This window comes from Rhinoraja longicauda, chromosome 12, assembly GCF_053455715.1.
Source record: "Rhinoraja longicauda isolate Sanriku21f chromosome 12, sRhiLon1.1, whole genome shotgun sequence".
Taxonomy (NCBI): Eukaryota; Metazoa; Chordata; class Chondrichthyes; order Rajiformes; family Arhynchobatidae; genus Rhinoraja; species Rhinoraja longicauda.
This window is the reverse complement of record NC_135964.1, coordinates 47,123,148-47,141,255: the sequence shown is the minus strand read 5'-3', so window position 1 is coordinate 47,141,255 and position 18,108 is coordinate 47,123,148. Positions and strand designations below refer to the sequence as shown.

At 40.4% G+C, this 18,108-nt stretch overlaps 1 protein-coding gene across 1 annotated transcript in view; it reads left to right on the top strand.

Moving 5' to 3' along the window:
* morc3a (MORC family CW-type zinc finger 3a) overlaps positions 1-18,108 on the top strand; it is a 47,844-nt gene that overhangs the window by 229 nt on the left and 29,507 nt on the right. Inside the window, exons 2-7 of the mRNA XM_078409687.1 lie at positions 27-99; positions 6,301-6,433; positions 8,914-9,125; positions 10,623-10,773; positions 11,377-11,530; positions 17,276-17,404. Of these exons, the coding sequence (XP_078265813.1) occupies positions 27-99; positions 6,301-6,433; positions 8,914-9,125; positions 10,623-10,773; positions 11,377-11,530; positions 17,276-17,404 (852 nt within the window). The remainder of the gene's footprint in view (positions 1-26; positions 100-6,300; positions 6,434-8,913; positions 9,126-10,622; positions 10,774-11,376; positions 11,531-17,275; positions 17,405-18,108) is intronic.

Below are 18,108 nucleotides of genomic sequence, written 5' to 3'. Positions count from 1 at the left end.
CTCCTCTCTTGTGTTTATTCAAACAGTTGAGCCCCAACTTCCTCCACACCAACTCCACCAGCCATACTTGGCCCTTCAGTGCCGTGGCAGAGCTAATAGGTGAGTGTGTGTCAGTCCCCAGACTGTGCGTGGGCTGTTGCTTCAACTTTAGTTTATATCAGTTAAACAAGGCTGTTTACCCTCTCCTCTCTCATTCCCCTCTCTCTCCCTCCTTCCCCTCTCTCTCCCTCCTTCCCCCTCTCTCTCCCTCCTTCCCCCTCTCTCTGCCTCCTTCCCCCTCTCTCTCCCTCCTTCCCCTCTCTCTCCCTCCTTACCCCCTCTCTCTCTCTCTCCTTCCCCCTCTCTCTCTCCCTCCTTCCCCCTCTCTCTCCCTCCTTCCCCCTCTCTCTCCCTCCTTCCCCTTCTCTCTCCCTCCTTCCCCCTCTCTCTCCTTCCCCTCTCTCTCCCTCCTTCCCCTTCTCTCTCTCTCCCTCCTTCCCCTTCTCTCTCTCTCCCTCCTTCCCCTCTCTCTCTCTCCCTCCTTCCCCTCTCTCTCCCTCCTCCCCCATCTCTCTCCCTCCTTCTCTCTCTCTCCCTCCTTCCCCCTCTCTCTCCCTCCTTCCCCTCTCCCTCCTTCCCCCTCTCCTTCCTTCCCCCTCTCCTTCCTTCCCCCTCTCCCCCTTTCCCTCTCTCCCTCCTTCCCCCCCTCTCTCCCTCCTTCCCCTCTCTCTCCCTCCTTACCTTCCCCTCTCTCTCCCTCCTTACCTTCCCCTTCTCTCCCTCCTTACCTTCCCCTTCTCTCCCTCCTTACCTTCCCCTTCTCTCCCTCCTTCCCCTTCTCTCTCTCTCTCCCTCCTTCCCCTTCTCTCTCCCTCCTCTTCTCTCTCTCCTTCTCTCTCTCTCCCTCCTCTTCTCTCTCTCTCTCTCTCTCCCTCCTTCCCCTTCTCTCTCTCCTTCCCCTTCTCTCTCTCTCTCCCTCCTTCCCCTTCTCTCTCTCTCTCCCTCCTTCCCCTCTCTCTCCCTCCTTCCCCTCTCTCTCCCTCCTTCCCCTCTCTCTCCCTCCTTCCCCTTCTCTCTCTCTCTCTCTCCCCCTCCTTCCCCTTCTCTCTCGCTCCCTCCTTCCCCTTCTCTCTCTCTCTCGCTCCTTCCCCTTCTCTCTCTCGCTCCTTCCCCGTCTCCCTCCCTCCTTCCCCGTCTCCCTCCCTCCTTCCTCTCTCCCTCGTGCTGTCACTACCCTTTAGTATTGCTCTTGGTTTGTTATTGTCACGTATACCGAGATAAAGTGAAAAGACAGGCACAAGGAACAGCAGCTGGGGGAATCATCTGGCTTAAATTAAAGTATTGCGTTCAGTTTTGGACACCATGTTATAGGAAAGATGTTGTCAAGCTGGAAAGGGTGAAGAGAAGACTTACAAGGATGTTGCCAGGACTCGGAGCCTGATCTACAGGGAGATATTAAGCAGTCTAGGGATCTATGTCTTAGACCACAGGAAGATGAGGATAGATGTCCATAAAATCATGTGCAAAAGATGTGCAAAATCAGGATAGATGTGCATAAAATCATGAGAGGAATAGATGCACAGAGCCTCTTGCCCAGAATAGGGGAATTGAGAACCAGAGTACATGGGTTTAACTTGAGGGGGGAAAGATTTAATAGGAATCTGAGGGGTGACGTTTTCACATAAGGGTGGTAGATGTATGAATGAGCTGCCAGAGGAGGGAGTTGAAGCAGGTACTATCACAACTTTTAAGAAACATTTAGATAAGTACATGAATAGGACAGGTTTGGAGGGACATGGGATGAACGCTCTGACTAAGTTCAGGAGTAACTCAGCGGGTCAGGCAGCATCTGGAATAAAGAGGGATCTGCAGCTGCTGAAATACAAAAAAAGACACCCGGTGCTGGAGTAACTCAGCGGGCCAGGCAGTATCTGTCGAGAAAACAAGGTACTGCAGATGTTGGTGTACAAAAAAAGACACAATGTGCTGGAGTAACTCAGCTGGTCAGGCAGAGATGCTGCTGTCACGCTGAGTTGCCCCAGCACGTTGGGTTTTTTTTTGGAATGTGCAGAGGACAAGGATAGGTGATGGTTCAGTTTGGGATCCTTCTTCAGTTTTGAAGGGTCCTAACCTGAAATGTTACCTATCCATGTCCTCCAGAGATGCTGCCTGACCCACTGAGTCACTCCAACACATGGTGTTCTATATAGTGAAAATAATCAGGATTTTAAAAAAAATTAAGCAACTATTTTCTCTGGAACATCACAGGCTGAAGGGAGACCTGATAAAAGTTTATACAATTATGAGAGGCATAGATAGGCCAGACAGTGAGAACTTTGCACCTGGAAGGGGAATGCCAAAGACATGGGGGCATAGCTCCATGGTGAGATGGGCAACGTTTAAAGATGTTGAGACACATTTTGTACAGAGAAGGCAGTGGGTGCCTAGACTGCACCACCAGGGGCTGTGGTGGAGGCAGATATGACAAAATGGAGTTGCTGATAATGTGTTCTTGCTCCAAGGGATCAAGTCACTCAAATCGTGTTTGATCTGGTGTGTAAGTTATTAACAGATTTGCTCGGAATTGATTTGTGTTGCCAAAGCAATTGAAAATTTTGTTTCCTTTGGATGTGATCTTCTGAGTTGTTTGAAGCAGTTATGTAAAATATATGATGAGAATGTTTGAGGCTTTCAGTTTCGTTTTTGGTTACATGCTCATAAATTCCTCAGAAGGCAGTGGAGGCCAATTCTCTGAATGCATTCAAGAGAGAGCTAGATAGAGCTCTTAAGGATAGCGGAGTCAGGGGGTATGGGGAGAAGGCAGGAACGGGGTTCTGATTGAGAATGATCATCCATGATCACATTGAATGGCGGTGCTGGCTCGAATGACCTACTCCTGCACCTATTGTCTATATCTTGTACATTGTACATTTTGTATATTGAATGCAAAATGAACTAAATGGATAGAGAATTACAGGTCTATTTCAGTTCTGATATTAAAACTGTCTCTAATTTATGGAGGTTGATTTGAACATGAGTTGATCTTTTAACACCATTTATGACATTTCCTACTTTTTTCTTCTGTAGTTGCCAGGTTTAATTCACTCGTTATAACTTTTAACCATGCCTTTGTTACCACAAGCCTCGTATTTCTAGAACCCTGAGGTTATCAAAAACTCCTCTGACCTAACTTCCACAAATTCCCAGTCATTTTGTTGTTAAAATAAAGAGATCAATGATAGATTGAATGCAATCCTAATAAGTGCATGGACTCTGCGCTTGGGAAGGACTTGTTCGGACATGCGCAATGAATGAGAGTCCAAGAGAGTATTGAGGAAAGAAGGGATTTGCTGTGCAGTTCTGTGGATCCTCGAAGGTGTTACCACAAGTAGATAAGATGGTGAAGAAGCTTCCTTTATTAGTTAACGTACAGAATATAATTGCGTGAATGTTATGGTACATTTATATTTTAGACAAAAAAGGTTGGGGCATAGCTGAAGTACTGTGTACAATTCTGGTTGCCTATTAGAAGAATGCATGGGAGAGATTGCCAAGGATATTCACCAGGATTCAGCATATCTTTATTTGTCATCCAAAAAACAAGTTTTTTGGACGAGATTTCGTCACCCACAGTCCAACAATAAGAGCAATAAAATAAGCAATTACACAACCCCAACCAACACAAAAGACAAAAAAAAGAAACATCCATCACAGTGAGTCTCCTCCAGTCCACTCCTCACTGTGATGGAAGGCCAGAATGTCTTTTCTCTTCCCTTGCCGTCTTCTCCCGCGGTCAGGCTGTTGAGGTTGCCACGTTCCAGGCCGCGCCGGACGGTGAAAGGTCCGCAGCGGGCTGACCCAAGGTCCCCGGGGCGGGCGAAGACGCTGCTGCTGCACGTCGGAGCGGTCGTGGCTCCCGACATTGAAGCCCCCGCCGAGCAGAGAAAAATCCCGCGGCCTATTTCCCTGGGTTGGAATGTTGTCAGTTAAATAATAGTGTACAGTTATAGGATCTTCCATTTGTATTAACCTCCCATTATGAGTTGGAATGGTTTTAAGGTGTTCAGTTGTATTGAATATTTGGCATGTTGAGTATCTTTACATGCTCAAAGCTCAAGTGTTTTCTAAACTGGAAAGTTTATTTAGTGCCCAATGTTCTTGGTAGCAACATCACAAACTGAAGCAATTTTGGAAGTGAATTTCTTGTATGTGCCCCTAGAAAGCTCTGAGATGTATATTGTCTCGTGTACAGGTACCTCGGCAGTAACCTGATCCATTCCTAAATAACGCGGATTATAGAAAATTGCAGATAGACACAAAAAGCTGGAGTAACTCAGCGGGCCAGACAGCTTGTGAACTGCAGATGTTGGTTTACACTGAAGGTAGACACAAAATGCTGGAGTAACTCTGGGTCAGACAGCATCTCTGGGTCAGACAGCTAATTTGGTGTCCCAACTAATTCGGCCCACATAATACAAATGTAATGTTCCTTAATCTCTCAGTCCTGTTATCCAATTAGTCATGGAGTGTACAGCGTGGAAACTGGCCCGACAAGCCAAGTTGCCCACACCGGCCAACATGTCCACTCATGTACACTAGTCCTACCTACCCTCGTTTGGCCCGTATCCCTCCAAACATATCCTATTCATGTACCTGTCTAAATGTTTCTTAAATGTTGCGATAGTCCCTGCTTTAACTACCTCATCTGGCAGCTTGTTACCTCGACGAAGAAACAATTTTAAAATTTTTTTACGTATCATATCTCCGTCCCCACTGCGGCCTAACATGGTGGAGTTGGCGGTCTTTCCTGGAGACCGACACGACACTCCAAACCGTGGGAGTCTGCGGGACTTTAACATCGCGGAGCTTGCGATCCCTTTGCCGGGGATCGAAGCTCCGAACGCGGGGCCTGTGGACTTTAACATCGTGAAGCCCACGGTCTCTGGCAAGACGAGGCCGACTCGGGAGCTCCATGCCGCGGAGTATTTCAACCGCCCCGAGACGGGAGTTTCGATCACCCCAACGGGGGCTTCGATAGTCGCCTGCAGGGGCTTTGATCGCCCCGACTGCGGATGGATTGACTGCCCCGACCGCGGGAGAACAAAGAGGAAGATGATTGAACTTTATTGCCTTCCATCACAGTGAGGAATGTGGAATCCACTGGTGGTTGTTTATGTTAACTTTTATGTGGTGGTGTGCCTTGTTGCTTTTCACTTAGTATGGCAACTCAAATGTACCTTAACTGGTACATGTGACAATAACCTGACCTTGAAACCTTGTTCCATACATCCACACCACCCTTTGTGTGAAAAGGTCACCCTTCAGATTTCTATTAAATCTTTTCCCCTTCACCTTAAGCCTATGTCCTCTGGTTCTTGATTCCCCTACTCTGGGCAACCTGTGGCCGGGCTCTGGAACTCCAGCCCAGCTGGAGCCAGCAAATCTATCCTCATAGCCGTCTTCCTTGGCCTGCTGGATAAACCAGCAAAGCTCTGGAACCAAGAGTGCCAGAAAATCAGTGGTGGAACTGTAATGAGTAAATATTAAATTTAAGTGCAAGATTATATAACTAAATTAATTAAGACGGGGTTAAAATATAAAACAGCAGAAAAGCCAATTACCACCTTTTTGGGTTGATTATCACTTAATGTGCAAATTTCCTTCAAAATGTTATTAGTGTACAGTGACATATTCACATTATTTTGTAATGTCTGTTTTTACTTTGAAATGCACTAAAAGAGGCTTGAAACTGGTAATTTTGTGTGTAAACTTTTGACCCCCGTTGTATGCAAGAGCTCGGATCTTTTCTTTTTTTTGAGCTCACTCACATGCCTGCTTATCAGTCCCCTGTTCTTCGATCTTTTTTCTCCTTTGTGGTTTAACAGCACCCTCTGTTAGTCCTTAGCTTGCAACTTAAGATAAACCAACAAATTTCTACAGAATGTAATCTAAATACATCATATTTCATCATGCATCTCCCCTGTCACATACGCATTAACCCTTGGATTCCCTTCCTCCTTTACACATGTAACCTGTGATTCTATTTCTAATATTCCTTGATTCTCATGGAAATAAGTTATTTCTTGGGGTTTTTTTAAGCACATTGGTATAATACATTATTGTATCGATCAGACTGCACGTAGTCTTACAGTTGAACGTTCATCCATTTTTCACAAGTGAGAGGTCATTAACAAAATTATTCTAAATCTTTGTGCAAAGTGAATGGTTTCTTGGAAAAATTAGAGCTTGTGATTAAATGACCTGCAAAATGGATTTATATTACCATATTTCTATTCATATTGCTCTTGTTTTGCTTTTTAGATAATGCGTATGATCCTGATGTAAACGCAAAACAATTGTGGATTGATAAGACCACGATAAAAGAACATATTTGCTTGATATTCCTTGATAATGGCCAGGGAATGAATTATGACAAGTTGCACAAAATGTTAAGGTAAGTTGTCTGTTGGTTATAAATTGCCGCTAGATCTTTGCAAGAGTGTTGTTGGGATATTGGAATGCTTTGTGTGGCTTTTTACTTTAGAAAGGCAGAAAACCTGTTGCTTTTGAGAGAATTGCTGTCAGACCTGCGTGTACAGTGTAAAGCTGCACTTCTATGATGCAATGTAAAGGCAATTCTATGTTGAAATGGTTATCTGGATGTTTCTTAAATATGTGAGAGTACTTGCTTCCCCTACCATCTCAGGCAATACAGGTAGACTTCACCTACCCTCTGGGTGAAAGAGTTCTCCCTCACGTCTCTTATTATCACCTTAAAATCACCTTAAACCTATTCCCTTTGAGATGCCTCTGTCGTGGGGAAAAGTTTCTTTGGAGCTATCCTATCTCTGCCTGACATAAATTTGTATACCTCTATTGGGTTACACCAAGCTGCCTCAGCTCAAAGGAAAATAAACCCAGTTTATCCACATGACTAATGGATTCCATTCCAGGCAACATCTGTGTGATTCTCTTCTGCACTTTCTCTGGTGCAGTTATATCCTTCCCTTCCTGTAGTGTGACGACTAGGATTCCACACAATATTCCTCCTGTGGTCTATCGAATGCTTTATGAGATTGTACCAATTTTGTTTTGCTCACTGCATATCAGCGGGGTTTGTGTGGAAAGGGTCCCTGCCTTCAAGTTCCTGGGCACGCATATTGCTGAGGATCTCTCCTGGACCACAAACACCATAGCGGCAGTCAAAAAGGCACAGCAGCGGCTCTACTTTCTGAGGATCCTCAGGAAGAACAACCTGCAAGAGCAGCTGCTAGTGACTTTCTACCGTTGCACCATCGAGAGTGTGCTGACATACTGTATTTCTATGTGGTACACCAGCAGCTCAGAGGCAAACAAGAAAGCCCTTCAGAGGGTCATCAACTCTGCAAAGAAAATCATTGGTTGCCCACTGCCCTCTCTAGAGGAACTTTACTCCCTCCGCTGCCTCAGCAGAGCAGCCAACATCCTGAGGGATCCTTCCCACCCTGGTCATCAGCTGCTCCAACTGCTGCCCTCTGGTAGACGGTTCAGGTCCATTACATCACGGACTAATAGACTCAAGAACAGTTTCTGCCCCAGTGTCATACGTGAGCTGAACACTGCCAGACACTCACATAAAACTGAAGGGAAGGAACGGAACTGATCGGAACACTGTCAGTTACTTGTCAGAAAACATAAGCCTCAATTTAATACAAGTTTACATTCTACTGCACTTATATTGTTAACATTTGCTAAACTTATTACATGTTACAACCGACCGCACCTTATATTTAATTACATTATTTCTTTTTCTTTTTTTTTTAAACGGCACTTGCAATATGTTAGCTCTCATTGCTGTGCAATAACTTGCTGTCTTGATTGCACTGTACACTGCCTCGACCGTATTGTAATTGTTTTGTCTATATTGTATTAGAGGTCAGTTTGTTTAATTCAGTAGATTAGGTTTAGCTTGTTATGGATAAAGGTTTATCCTTTGTACTATCTGCTGTGTGTGATTGCATCATCTGGACTGCTTTAATTTCGCTGTACTTTGTGTAGTGACAATAAAGGTTTTTTACAATTTACAGAAAGCCTCGGCTAATAAAGTTTTGCATCGACTGTATATGCCTTCACCACCTATGAACCTGTGCTACTGTCCACAGACACAAAGTGTGGGAGTAACTCAGGGGGATCAGGGAGCATGTCTGGAGAACATGTTGGGTTGGCCCCCCTTTTTTTCAGTTTCGTTTATTGTCGCATGTACCAAGGTACAGTGAAAAGCCATTGTTGCGTGCTATCCAATCAGCGGAAAGACAATACATAATTACAGTTGAGCCATTTACAGTGTATAGATACATGATAAGGGAATAACATTTAGTGCAAGGTAAAGCCAGCAAAGTCCGATCAAGGATAGTCCGAGGGTCACCAATGAGGTAGATAATAATTCAGACTCTGTAAATGGATCCTGACCCAAAACATCATCTATCCACGTTCTGCAGAGATGCAGCTTGACCCACTAAGTTACTCCAGCACTTTACATCTTTTTTGGCAAATCAGCATCTGTGTATTTTTTTCTGCCATCTTCCAGCTTCTTTGGACTTGTACACCAGGTTCCCTTTTTTATTCAATACTCTTCAGGGCCCTGCCATTCACAGCATATGTCCTACCCTTATTTGATGCCTCATAGTAAATTATCTCACACTTGTCAAGATTTATTTCCATCTGGCAAACTTGCATTACACAATTTACCAGCTGATATCTTCTTTGACCATCAATTTCTGTTTCATTAAGGATATTAACATTGCAACCCTCCACTGCAATACTTAATGATTTGTTTGTATTGTATATTGTTTTGGGATTATCTAATCTTATTATTTAAAGTATTAAAAGTAAATGCAGATTGTAACATGAATCCTTTTAAATATTTCTATTTTAAAGCATGTTTTTTCTTTCCAGCTTTGGATTCAGTGACAAGGTTACAATAAAGGGGCATGCTCCAGTTGGACTTTATGGCAATGGTTTCAAGTCTGGATCGATGAGGTTGGGAAAAGATGCAGCAGTTTTCACAAAAGATGGAGAGACCTGTAGTGTAGGCTTCTTGTCCCAGACCTACCTTAAAGCAGTGAAAGCAGAACACGTGATTGTACCAATTATTTCCTACAGGAATAATATCCTTTTGTTTAACTGCTATCTTCATTTGAAAGACTCTTCAAAGTTTATGGTATTGTATTTTCCATGGATTTGTTTTATGATTGTCTTGGTACCCACCTACAGTGGAGTGGGTGAGTGGGGCTGTTTCTGTGCTTAACTAGTGGCTAGGAAATATGGAGCAACTGTTGGTGCATATTTGACATCTGTGATGTTTTACGATTGGGGAACAATGTGCTACAGCATTCGACCCATCACGTCTACTCCGCCATTCAATCATGACATCTATCTCTCCCTCTCAAACCCAATCTCCTGCCTTCTTCCCATAACCCCTGACACCTACATGACACCTGAATTCATATGCTGCAAATGAATTCTCATTCCACCAACCATAACGTAAATTGCTGATAGTCTCCGGTTTTCTTTGCACATCAGACAAACAGTGGCGTTATTATTTAGTTCAATCCTGTCTGTTTTCTCCTCCTTTTCCCTCATCTTAGAGATGTGAGTCCTTGTTATTATGGTTTCATGCACAATGATGGATCTCTGCACCTCCATCACAGGTCACCACAAGTGATTCAATAGTACAAGAAAATAACTGCAGATGCTGGTACAAATTGAAGGTATTTATTCACAAAATGCTGGAGTAACTCAGCGGGTCAGGCAGCATCTCAGGAGAGAAGGAATTGGCGACGTTTCGGGTCGAAACCCTTCTTCAGACCCGAAACGCCGCCCGTTCCTTCTCTCCTGAGATGCTGCCTGACCTGCTGAGTTACTCCAGCATTTTGTGAAGAAATAACCACAAGTGATTCAATCATATTGCATGATCCAAGTAGAGATTTTGTAATAAAAGTGATTAAAAGCTAGAAGATTATTTTTTGATAGTTAATTCATCTCTAATTTAGTGAAACTGAAACAATTTTTTTCATTTCTGCAGCCACAGAGACCAGCTGAGATAAGGGACCTACTGAATTGGAGATCTGCAATGTCTAATTTTGATAAACATGCTGTGTCTGAGGCACCTGCTAAAGAATTTTATTTTTTTGATTTATAATTTTATATATTTATTGTATTGGAACATTTCTCTTAATATTTACACTTCAATCGGAACAGTTTGCCAAAGTTACTAAGATTTATATTCATTTGGAAGATTGGATCATTGCATTCTGAGCCAGGTTAAATGGGGCTGAAGAGAGATGTTATTTTCTACTTTATTCTCGGTGTAGTTTATTTTCATTTACATGTGAAGCATTTTGAATTTGAGAAATATATTGTTGATTATCTTCGTATAAGAAAGCAGCTCCATGGATGGAATAGGGGTCAGGATTTGTCTTGGTTCAGGCTGTCGATTTTCATCTATTATTTCATATTCCTTCTTTAATATTCAAAGTTGTTTGAAATGTTGGGCAGTGGATCTGATCCGAGGTGAAGTAACAAAATCACGTGAATTTTAAACAAAAAATCATGACATGGCTAAAATATGTTTATTTGAATTTGGTTTTATTCCTTAATGCAGTTCTCACAAAAGCTTTTAAATAAAAGCATGCAATTAAGCTTGGCCGCAATTTTGTCCCATTCTTTATTTAACACTGAAAAGGAGCTTCTTGCTGAACTGGATGCTATCTCTGGAAGAAAAGGAACAAGGATTATCATTTGGAACATGAGAAGGTAAGAATGAATTTAAATGCATGTAACGCATTTTTGCGGTGAGGAGGTAAGAGCAAAGATAGGATTGGACACCTTTCGCTTGGCGTTGTAAGGCACTCAGTTGTAGCATTCAATGTTTTGATTAAATGGGAGATTGTCTAACATTGACTGGCACCCAGATTCAGATATGACAAAATCATTCCCGCCCATGTAACCTTGCAAAAATCTTATTCAGAAAAAGCCTCAGATTGCAATCTAAATTTGGAGAGCTATCTCATGGATTAGTCAAGCAAATACGTGACATGCCATTCACGTGTGATAGAGACGTCTGGTTAACCTGGCCTTTAAAATGCTTAGGAAGAAACTGCAGATGCTAGCTTAAACCGAAGATAGACACAAAATGCTGGAGTAACTCAGCGGGACAGGCAGCATCTCTTGAGAGGAATGGGTGACGTTTCGGGTCGAGACCTGTCTGAAGAAGGGTCTCGACCCGAGACGTCACCCATTCCTTCCAGAGATGCTGCCTGTCCTTGCCGAGTGACTCCAACATTTTGCATCTAACTTTGAAATGCTTAAACTGAAGTTTGTGTATTCAAGGTTTCATGGTGATAATGTTAATTCTAGAACCAAGGATGGAAAGCCAGAGTTTGATTTTGATAGTGACAAGTATGATATCAAAATCCCTGAAGAAATTTTGAATGAAAGCACGGAGAAGAAAAAATACAAAAGGCAGGATCGGATGGATCAGTTTACGCCGGAAAGCGATTATTCATTACGAGTAAGTTAATTTCCCTTGCACACTTGCAAATAACAAGTGGTTAAAATGGGGCAGTATTGTCACGCTTCTGCTTCCCTTCTTTTTTTTAATTTTTAAAAAATATATATTTTATTTTTGAAAAGCATATGTACAGATAGAAATAAAAGACAAATTTGTTACAAAGTTCTTACATAGCTTCAATTTTTAAAATGTTAAAGAGCGAGAATAAAAAATAAAGAAGAAAGAGAAAAAAAAACTATAAACTATTGGGAAGAGAGAATTTAAAAAATATTTTTTTTTTAAAAAGGTATAACTGTAAAAAATTAAAGGGGGTAGATCCGGGAGACAATAACTACAGTTGTACATCCAACCCTAAACTCAAGTTTCAACTTTTAATTTAAATTTTTTATTTTAGTCCTGTGTCAAACCCATTTACTTTTCTAAAAATTCAATAAATGGAGACCATATTTTAAAAAATAAATCAGGTTTGTCAATTAAGGCAAATCTTATTTTTTCCAAATGCAGGGTCTCTGTCATTTCCGTAGTCCACATTTTAATTGTGGGGGTAATTGGTTTTTTCAAAATTTAAGTATTAATTTTTTCGCAGTTATTAAATTGTAATCAAGAAAATGTACCTGACTTGTTGTAAAGTTTGTAGTATGTTCTGATAATCCTAATATAATTAATTTTGGATCCATATCCAATTGGTTATCGATAACTTTAGAAACTATTTTAAAAATCTCCAACTAGAAATTTTGCATTTTTATGCAAGTTACGAAAGTATGAGTTAAATTAGCTTCTTGAAATTGACATTTATCACAAATAGGAGAGATACTAGGAAAAATCCTATTTAATTTCGTCTTCGAATGATGTAATCTATGTATTATTTTAAATTGTATTAAGGAATGTCTAGTATTTAATGAACATTGGTGTATATGTTGTAAACTTTCATCCCATATATCTTGCATTATAAGTTGGTTCAGTTCGTCCTCCCATGCTCGTCTATATGATTCTGATGACGGAATGTCAGTATCTAAGAGAGTATTATAAATAAAGGATATTAATTTATTTGAATTATAATGTCGATTCAGGCATACATCAAGAGTTTCTGGGCCTCTAAATTTATATTCTTGCATGTGTAATTTTACATAATCTCTAAGTTGTAAATATCTAAAATAATTATTAACATGTAATCCGTACTTCTGCTGTAAATCCTGAAAAGAAAGAAAAGTTCCCTTATGAATAAGGTCTCCCTCCCTTTTAATTCCATAACTTTTCCATTGAGCAAATCCTCTATCTAAAACAGACGGTTTAAAAGAAGGATTATTCGCAATAGGGAGGAAAGCAGATAATTTACTCAGTTTTAAAGTAAGTTTTAATTGTTTCCAGGTACGGATAACACTGTGTATAATCGGATTACCTCCATATGTTTTTTTATTTAAATTTATTGGAGCTAAGAGGATCGCACCAATGTCAAATGGTAAACAATCCTCTTTCTCCATCTTTAACCAATCCGGTTGTTGATCAGTGTCATCCAATATTTTTAATATTAACTGCCCAGTAATAAAATAAGAAGTTAGGTAAGGCAATTCCTCCATTAGTTTTAGACTTACATAGATGTCTTTTATTTATTTATTTATTCTATGAGTCTTGTAGTCCCAAATAAAATTAGTAATAATTGAATCGATTTTTTAAAAAAAACTTTTTTGGAAGATAGATTGGAATTGCTTGAAATAAGTATAGTAGCTGTGGAAGAAAGATCATCTTTATAGCATTACTACGACCAACTAATGATATAGGAAGTGTTTTCCAAAATTGGATATTTCTGTGTAATTTAGTAAGTAAAGGAGGAAAATTTAATTTAAATAAAGAAGTATATTTCCTAGTCACGTAAATTCCAAGATATTTAAACTTTTCATAGGCAATTTTAAAAGGAAATTGTTGGTATGGCCGGATTGTGCTCCATTATTGGCATAATTTCACTTTTGTACCAGTTAATTCTATAACCTGAAAATGAACCAAATTGAGTTATGAGATTTAATAAATTCGGAATGCTAATTTCTGGATTTGTAATGTATATTAATACATCATCTGCATATAAAGAAATTTTATTGGTTGTATGTTTAGTGTCATAACCGTGAATATCTGAATTTGATCTAATACTCTCAGCAAGTGGTTCTATAACAAGGGCAAATAGAAGCGGAGATAGTGAGCATCCTTGTCTACAACCCCTAAATAAATGAAATTTGGATGACAGTATTTGATTAGTTAATATTCTAGCTGTTGGGGATGTATATAAAAGTTTCACCCATGAACAAAAAATTTCACCTAATTGAAATTTTTCCATCACTGAGAAAAGATAGGGCCATTCTACTTGATCAAATGCTTTTTCAGCATCTAGCGAAATGATTGCTAAATCTTCATTTAATAGTCTATTTGAATATATTATATTGAACAAGCGTCTCAAATTGAAAAATGAATATCGTTTAGCTATAAAGCCTGATTGATTGGGGTGTATCAATTTATCTATAACTAGACTTAATCTATGAGCTAAGATTTTCGCTAATATCTTCTGATCAGTATTTAAAAGAGCTATCGCTCTGTACGAACCAGGGTCTTCAGAATCCTTATCTTTTTTAGGAATAAGTATTATTGTTGATTCAGTCAGAGTTTGTGGTAATCTCTGTTGTTTAAAGGCGTGACTATATACAGTTTGCAAACGTGGAGAGATCAAATCACTAAAAAATTTATAAAATTCATTATTTAAGCCGTCAGGGCCAGGAGTCTTCCCATTTTTCATGGATTTAATAGTCTCTTCAACATCTTTCATAGTTATTTCTGCGCCCAGTAAATTTCTGTCACTCACATTCAAACCAGGGAGGTTACATTCCTGCAAAAAGTTTTGCATCTGCGCAGAGCTATCTGTTATTTTTGATGAATATAATGTCTGATAAAATTGCAAAAATCTCTGATTAATATCCTTGGGTAGTTTAAGCAAATCTCCGTTTTCTGATCTAATTTTTATGAATTGTAGAATCATCTTCTAATTTACGGAGTTGACGTGCTAGCAATTTCTGTGGTTTATCTCCAAATTCAAAATGTTTTTGTTTAGTATATTGCAAAAGCCTTAAAATATGACCTGAGAGTATATAATTTAACTTATATTTGAGAGCTGCGATTTTATTATGTATTTCAATAGAGGGAGTGATGGCATTTGTTATGTCTAACTGTTTTATCTGACTTTCTAGGTCATGTTGTTCAACCCGCTTCTTCTTGTTTTGAGACGCTTGAAAGGCAATAATACATCCTCTCACAAACGCTTTAAATGTTTCCCAAAGCAGGGACGCAGGTGTTTCAGGGAGGTCATTTGCGTAAAAAAAAGTTTCAAATTGCGATTTAAGATAGTCATAACATGCTGTTTCATTTAAAATATGAGGATTAAATCTCCAATTGGTCTGTTTCCCCGTTACTCCTTGGAGTTTTACCCTAAATGTTAAAGGGGCATGATCGGATATAATAATATGATATTTTGAATTATACGTATAAGGAATAAGTTTGGAGTCCACCAAGAAATAGTCAATTCTTGAGTAAGTTTTATGCACTGGTGAATAAAATGAATACTCTCGGCCTGAAGGGTTTTCAATTCTCCAAACATCTTTTATATTTGCACTATTTATATAAGAGTTTAATAATTCACACGACTTAGATTTTGTTTTCCTTTGAGTTGACGATCTATCCAAATAAGGATCTAATGTACAATTTAAATCTCCTCCAATTATCAAGTTATATTGTCCAAATTCTGGAATGGTATTAAATATATATTTTTTAAATAACGGATTATCAAAATTTGGTGCATAGACATTCACCAATATCAATTTTGTGGAATATAGTTCTCCCACTAATATAACATGTCTACCTTCAATGTTAACTATAGAGGAAGTATGTATAAATGGTATACCCTTACGAATTAAAATGGCAACACCTCTTGATTTAAAGGGAAATGATGAGTGAAATAATTTATCAATCCATTATCACCTGCACCTCCTCCAACCTCATCTATTGCATCCGCTGCTCTAGATGTCAACTCATCTATATCGGCGAAACCAAGCGCAGGCTCGGCGATCGCTTCGCTGAACACCTGCGCTCGGTCCGCATTAACGCCACTGATCTCCCGGTGGCCCAGCACTTCAACTCCCCCTCCCATTCCCAGTCTGACCTCTCTGTCATGGGCCTCCTCCAGTGCCATAGTGAGGCCCGCCGGAAATTGGAGGAGCAGCACCTCATATTTCGCCTGGGCAGTTTGCGGCCCGGTGGTATGAACGTCGACTTCTCCAACTTCAGATAGCTCCTCTGTCCCTCCCTTCCCCTCCTCCTTCCCAGATCTCCCTCTATCTTCCTGTCTCCACCTATATCCTTCCTTTGTCCCACCCCCGACATCAGTCTGAAGAAGGGTCTCGACCCGAAACGTCACCCATTCCTTCTCTCCCGAGATGCTGCCTGACCTGCTGAGTTACTCCAGCATTTTGTGAATAAATGCCTTTCAATCTATTATGTGCTACATTTTTGAGATGAGTTTCCTGAAGGAACATTATATCAGCATCAATAGATTTTAAATGTGAAAGTACTTTACCTCTTTTAATTGGTTCATTAATACCCTTGACATTCCAACTACAAAATGTAATACCTTTACCCCCTGCTTCACTTCTGATGTACAGTTTGGAATTTGCATGCTTTGCAATTTTAAAGTATTGTCTGGTTTTACGAAGGCAGGCTGTTTAGCCTATACTCTCCACCACATGGGTGGAAAAGGTGCAGCAGACATGGGACAATCACAAACTGAAAGTTCACGACAAAGTTACATGTATCCTGACTTTATCACCTTTCTACCTCTCTGGTGACCCTAGTACTATCCTTGATCGGACTTTGCTGGCTTTATCTTGCACAAAACATTATTCACTTATCGTGTATCTATGAGAAATGGATGAACCAAGCTGAAGGTCTACCGTGCCGTGGTACTCACCACTCTTCTCTAAGCCAGTGAGACACCATGGGAACTACACTCGTCCCCCTGCAGGACCTATACATCAGGAGGTGCAGATCCAGAGCAAGCAAGATTATGAGGGACCCCTGCCACCCCAGCAACGGACTGTTCCAGATGCTACGGTCAGGCAAACGCCTCTGCTGTCACGCTGTGAAAACGGAGAGGATGAGACGGAGTTTCTTACCACAGGCCATCAGGACTGTTAACTTTTATAACTCCAGGGACTAAATTTTGTCTTCTCTATATTAACTTTATTAACTTTATTTATATGCTGTAACTGTAATTCTTTTTTTGTGCACAATCCGCAGGCATTGTCACTTTCATTTCACTGCACATCGTGTATGTGTATGTGACAAATAAACTTGACTTGACTTGACCTGGACTGTCTACAGCAGACATGCCAAACAGCTCAACCACTTTCACTTGAGCTGCCTACGCAGACCCCTCCACGTCAGGTGGCAGGACAAAATTCCCGACACAAAGGTCTTGGAACGGGCCGGAATCCAATATAAATCAACTTCTATTTGGGGAAAAAGTTACCTCTTAATTTGTTTTTATATAGAGTTTTTCCACTTGTTGGTTTATTTTGTGTAAGAGTTTGAAATTAAATTAGAATTGAAATTCACTGACTTTATATTCCCGTTAAAGAGTTGTAATCTTTTTAAAGCATAAATCTGAGATGATAGTTCAAATTGTGCTTATCCATCGTTGCATTTTATTTTCAGGCTTATTGTAGTATTTTATACCTGAAGCCACGCATGCAAATAATTATTCTAGGAATGAAAGTTAAAACACAACTTATTTCCAAAAACCTTGCTCAAAGTGAACACGATATATACAGACCATCATTTATTGTATCCTTTTTGAAAATATCTTAAAAATTTAGCGTAGTCCATTGTGCCTCCATTTAATGTAACATCTCTTAATCAAGAGTACATATTATACGGTATTTCAGTTTGTAAAATCACAGGTTATTGCACAGGTAGAGGTTGTGCCTGCTTTATGAAAGGACAATTCAGTAATCCTACTTCACCGGCCTATTGTTTGTGTTGCCAATTTTTCTTTTTGTGCATCTGATGTCCCCTTGCATCCCATCCCCCTTCCCCTCCACTCGGCCCCTGATGGTCAATTTCAGTTCCGAACAACTTGCTACCTTTTCAAATCAATATCCTTGACCTTCATCTTGTGGTTTCTATTCAGTTTGCTTTGGTTCTTGAAAGTTAAGGGCTCTTAGGTAAGGGGAAGCCACATTCGCTCAAGAAAGAGGGCATCTCAGATATACAATGCCTTACCTTGGGAGATGCAGTGGAGTTGGAGAAATTAAAACGTCTACTACAAACCCACTGACTCCCACCACTACCATGACTACCACTCCAAAGACGTACAGGTATGTAGGTTAATTGGCTGGGCAAATGTAAAAATTGTCCCTAGTGTGTGTAGGATAGTGTTAATGTGCGGGGATCGCTGGGCGGCGCAGACCCGGTGGGCCAAAGGGCCTGTTTCCGCGCTGTATCTCTAAATCTAAATCTACACATCCTCTCACTTTGTCTCTTGCAAG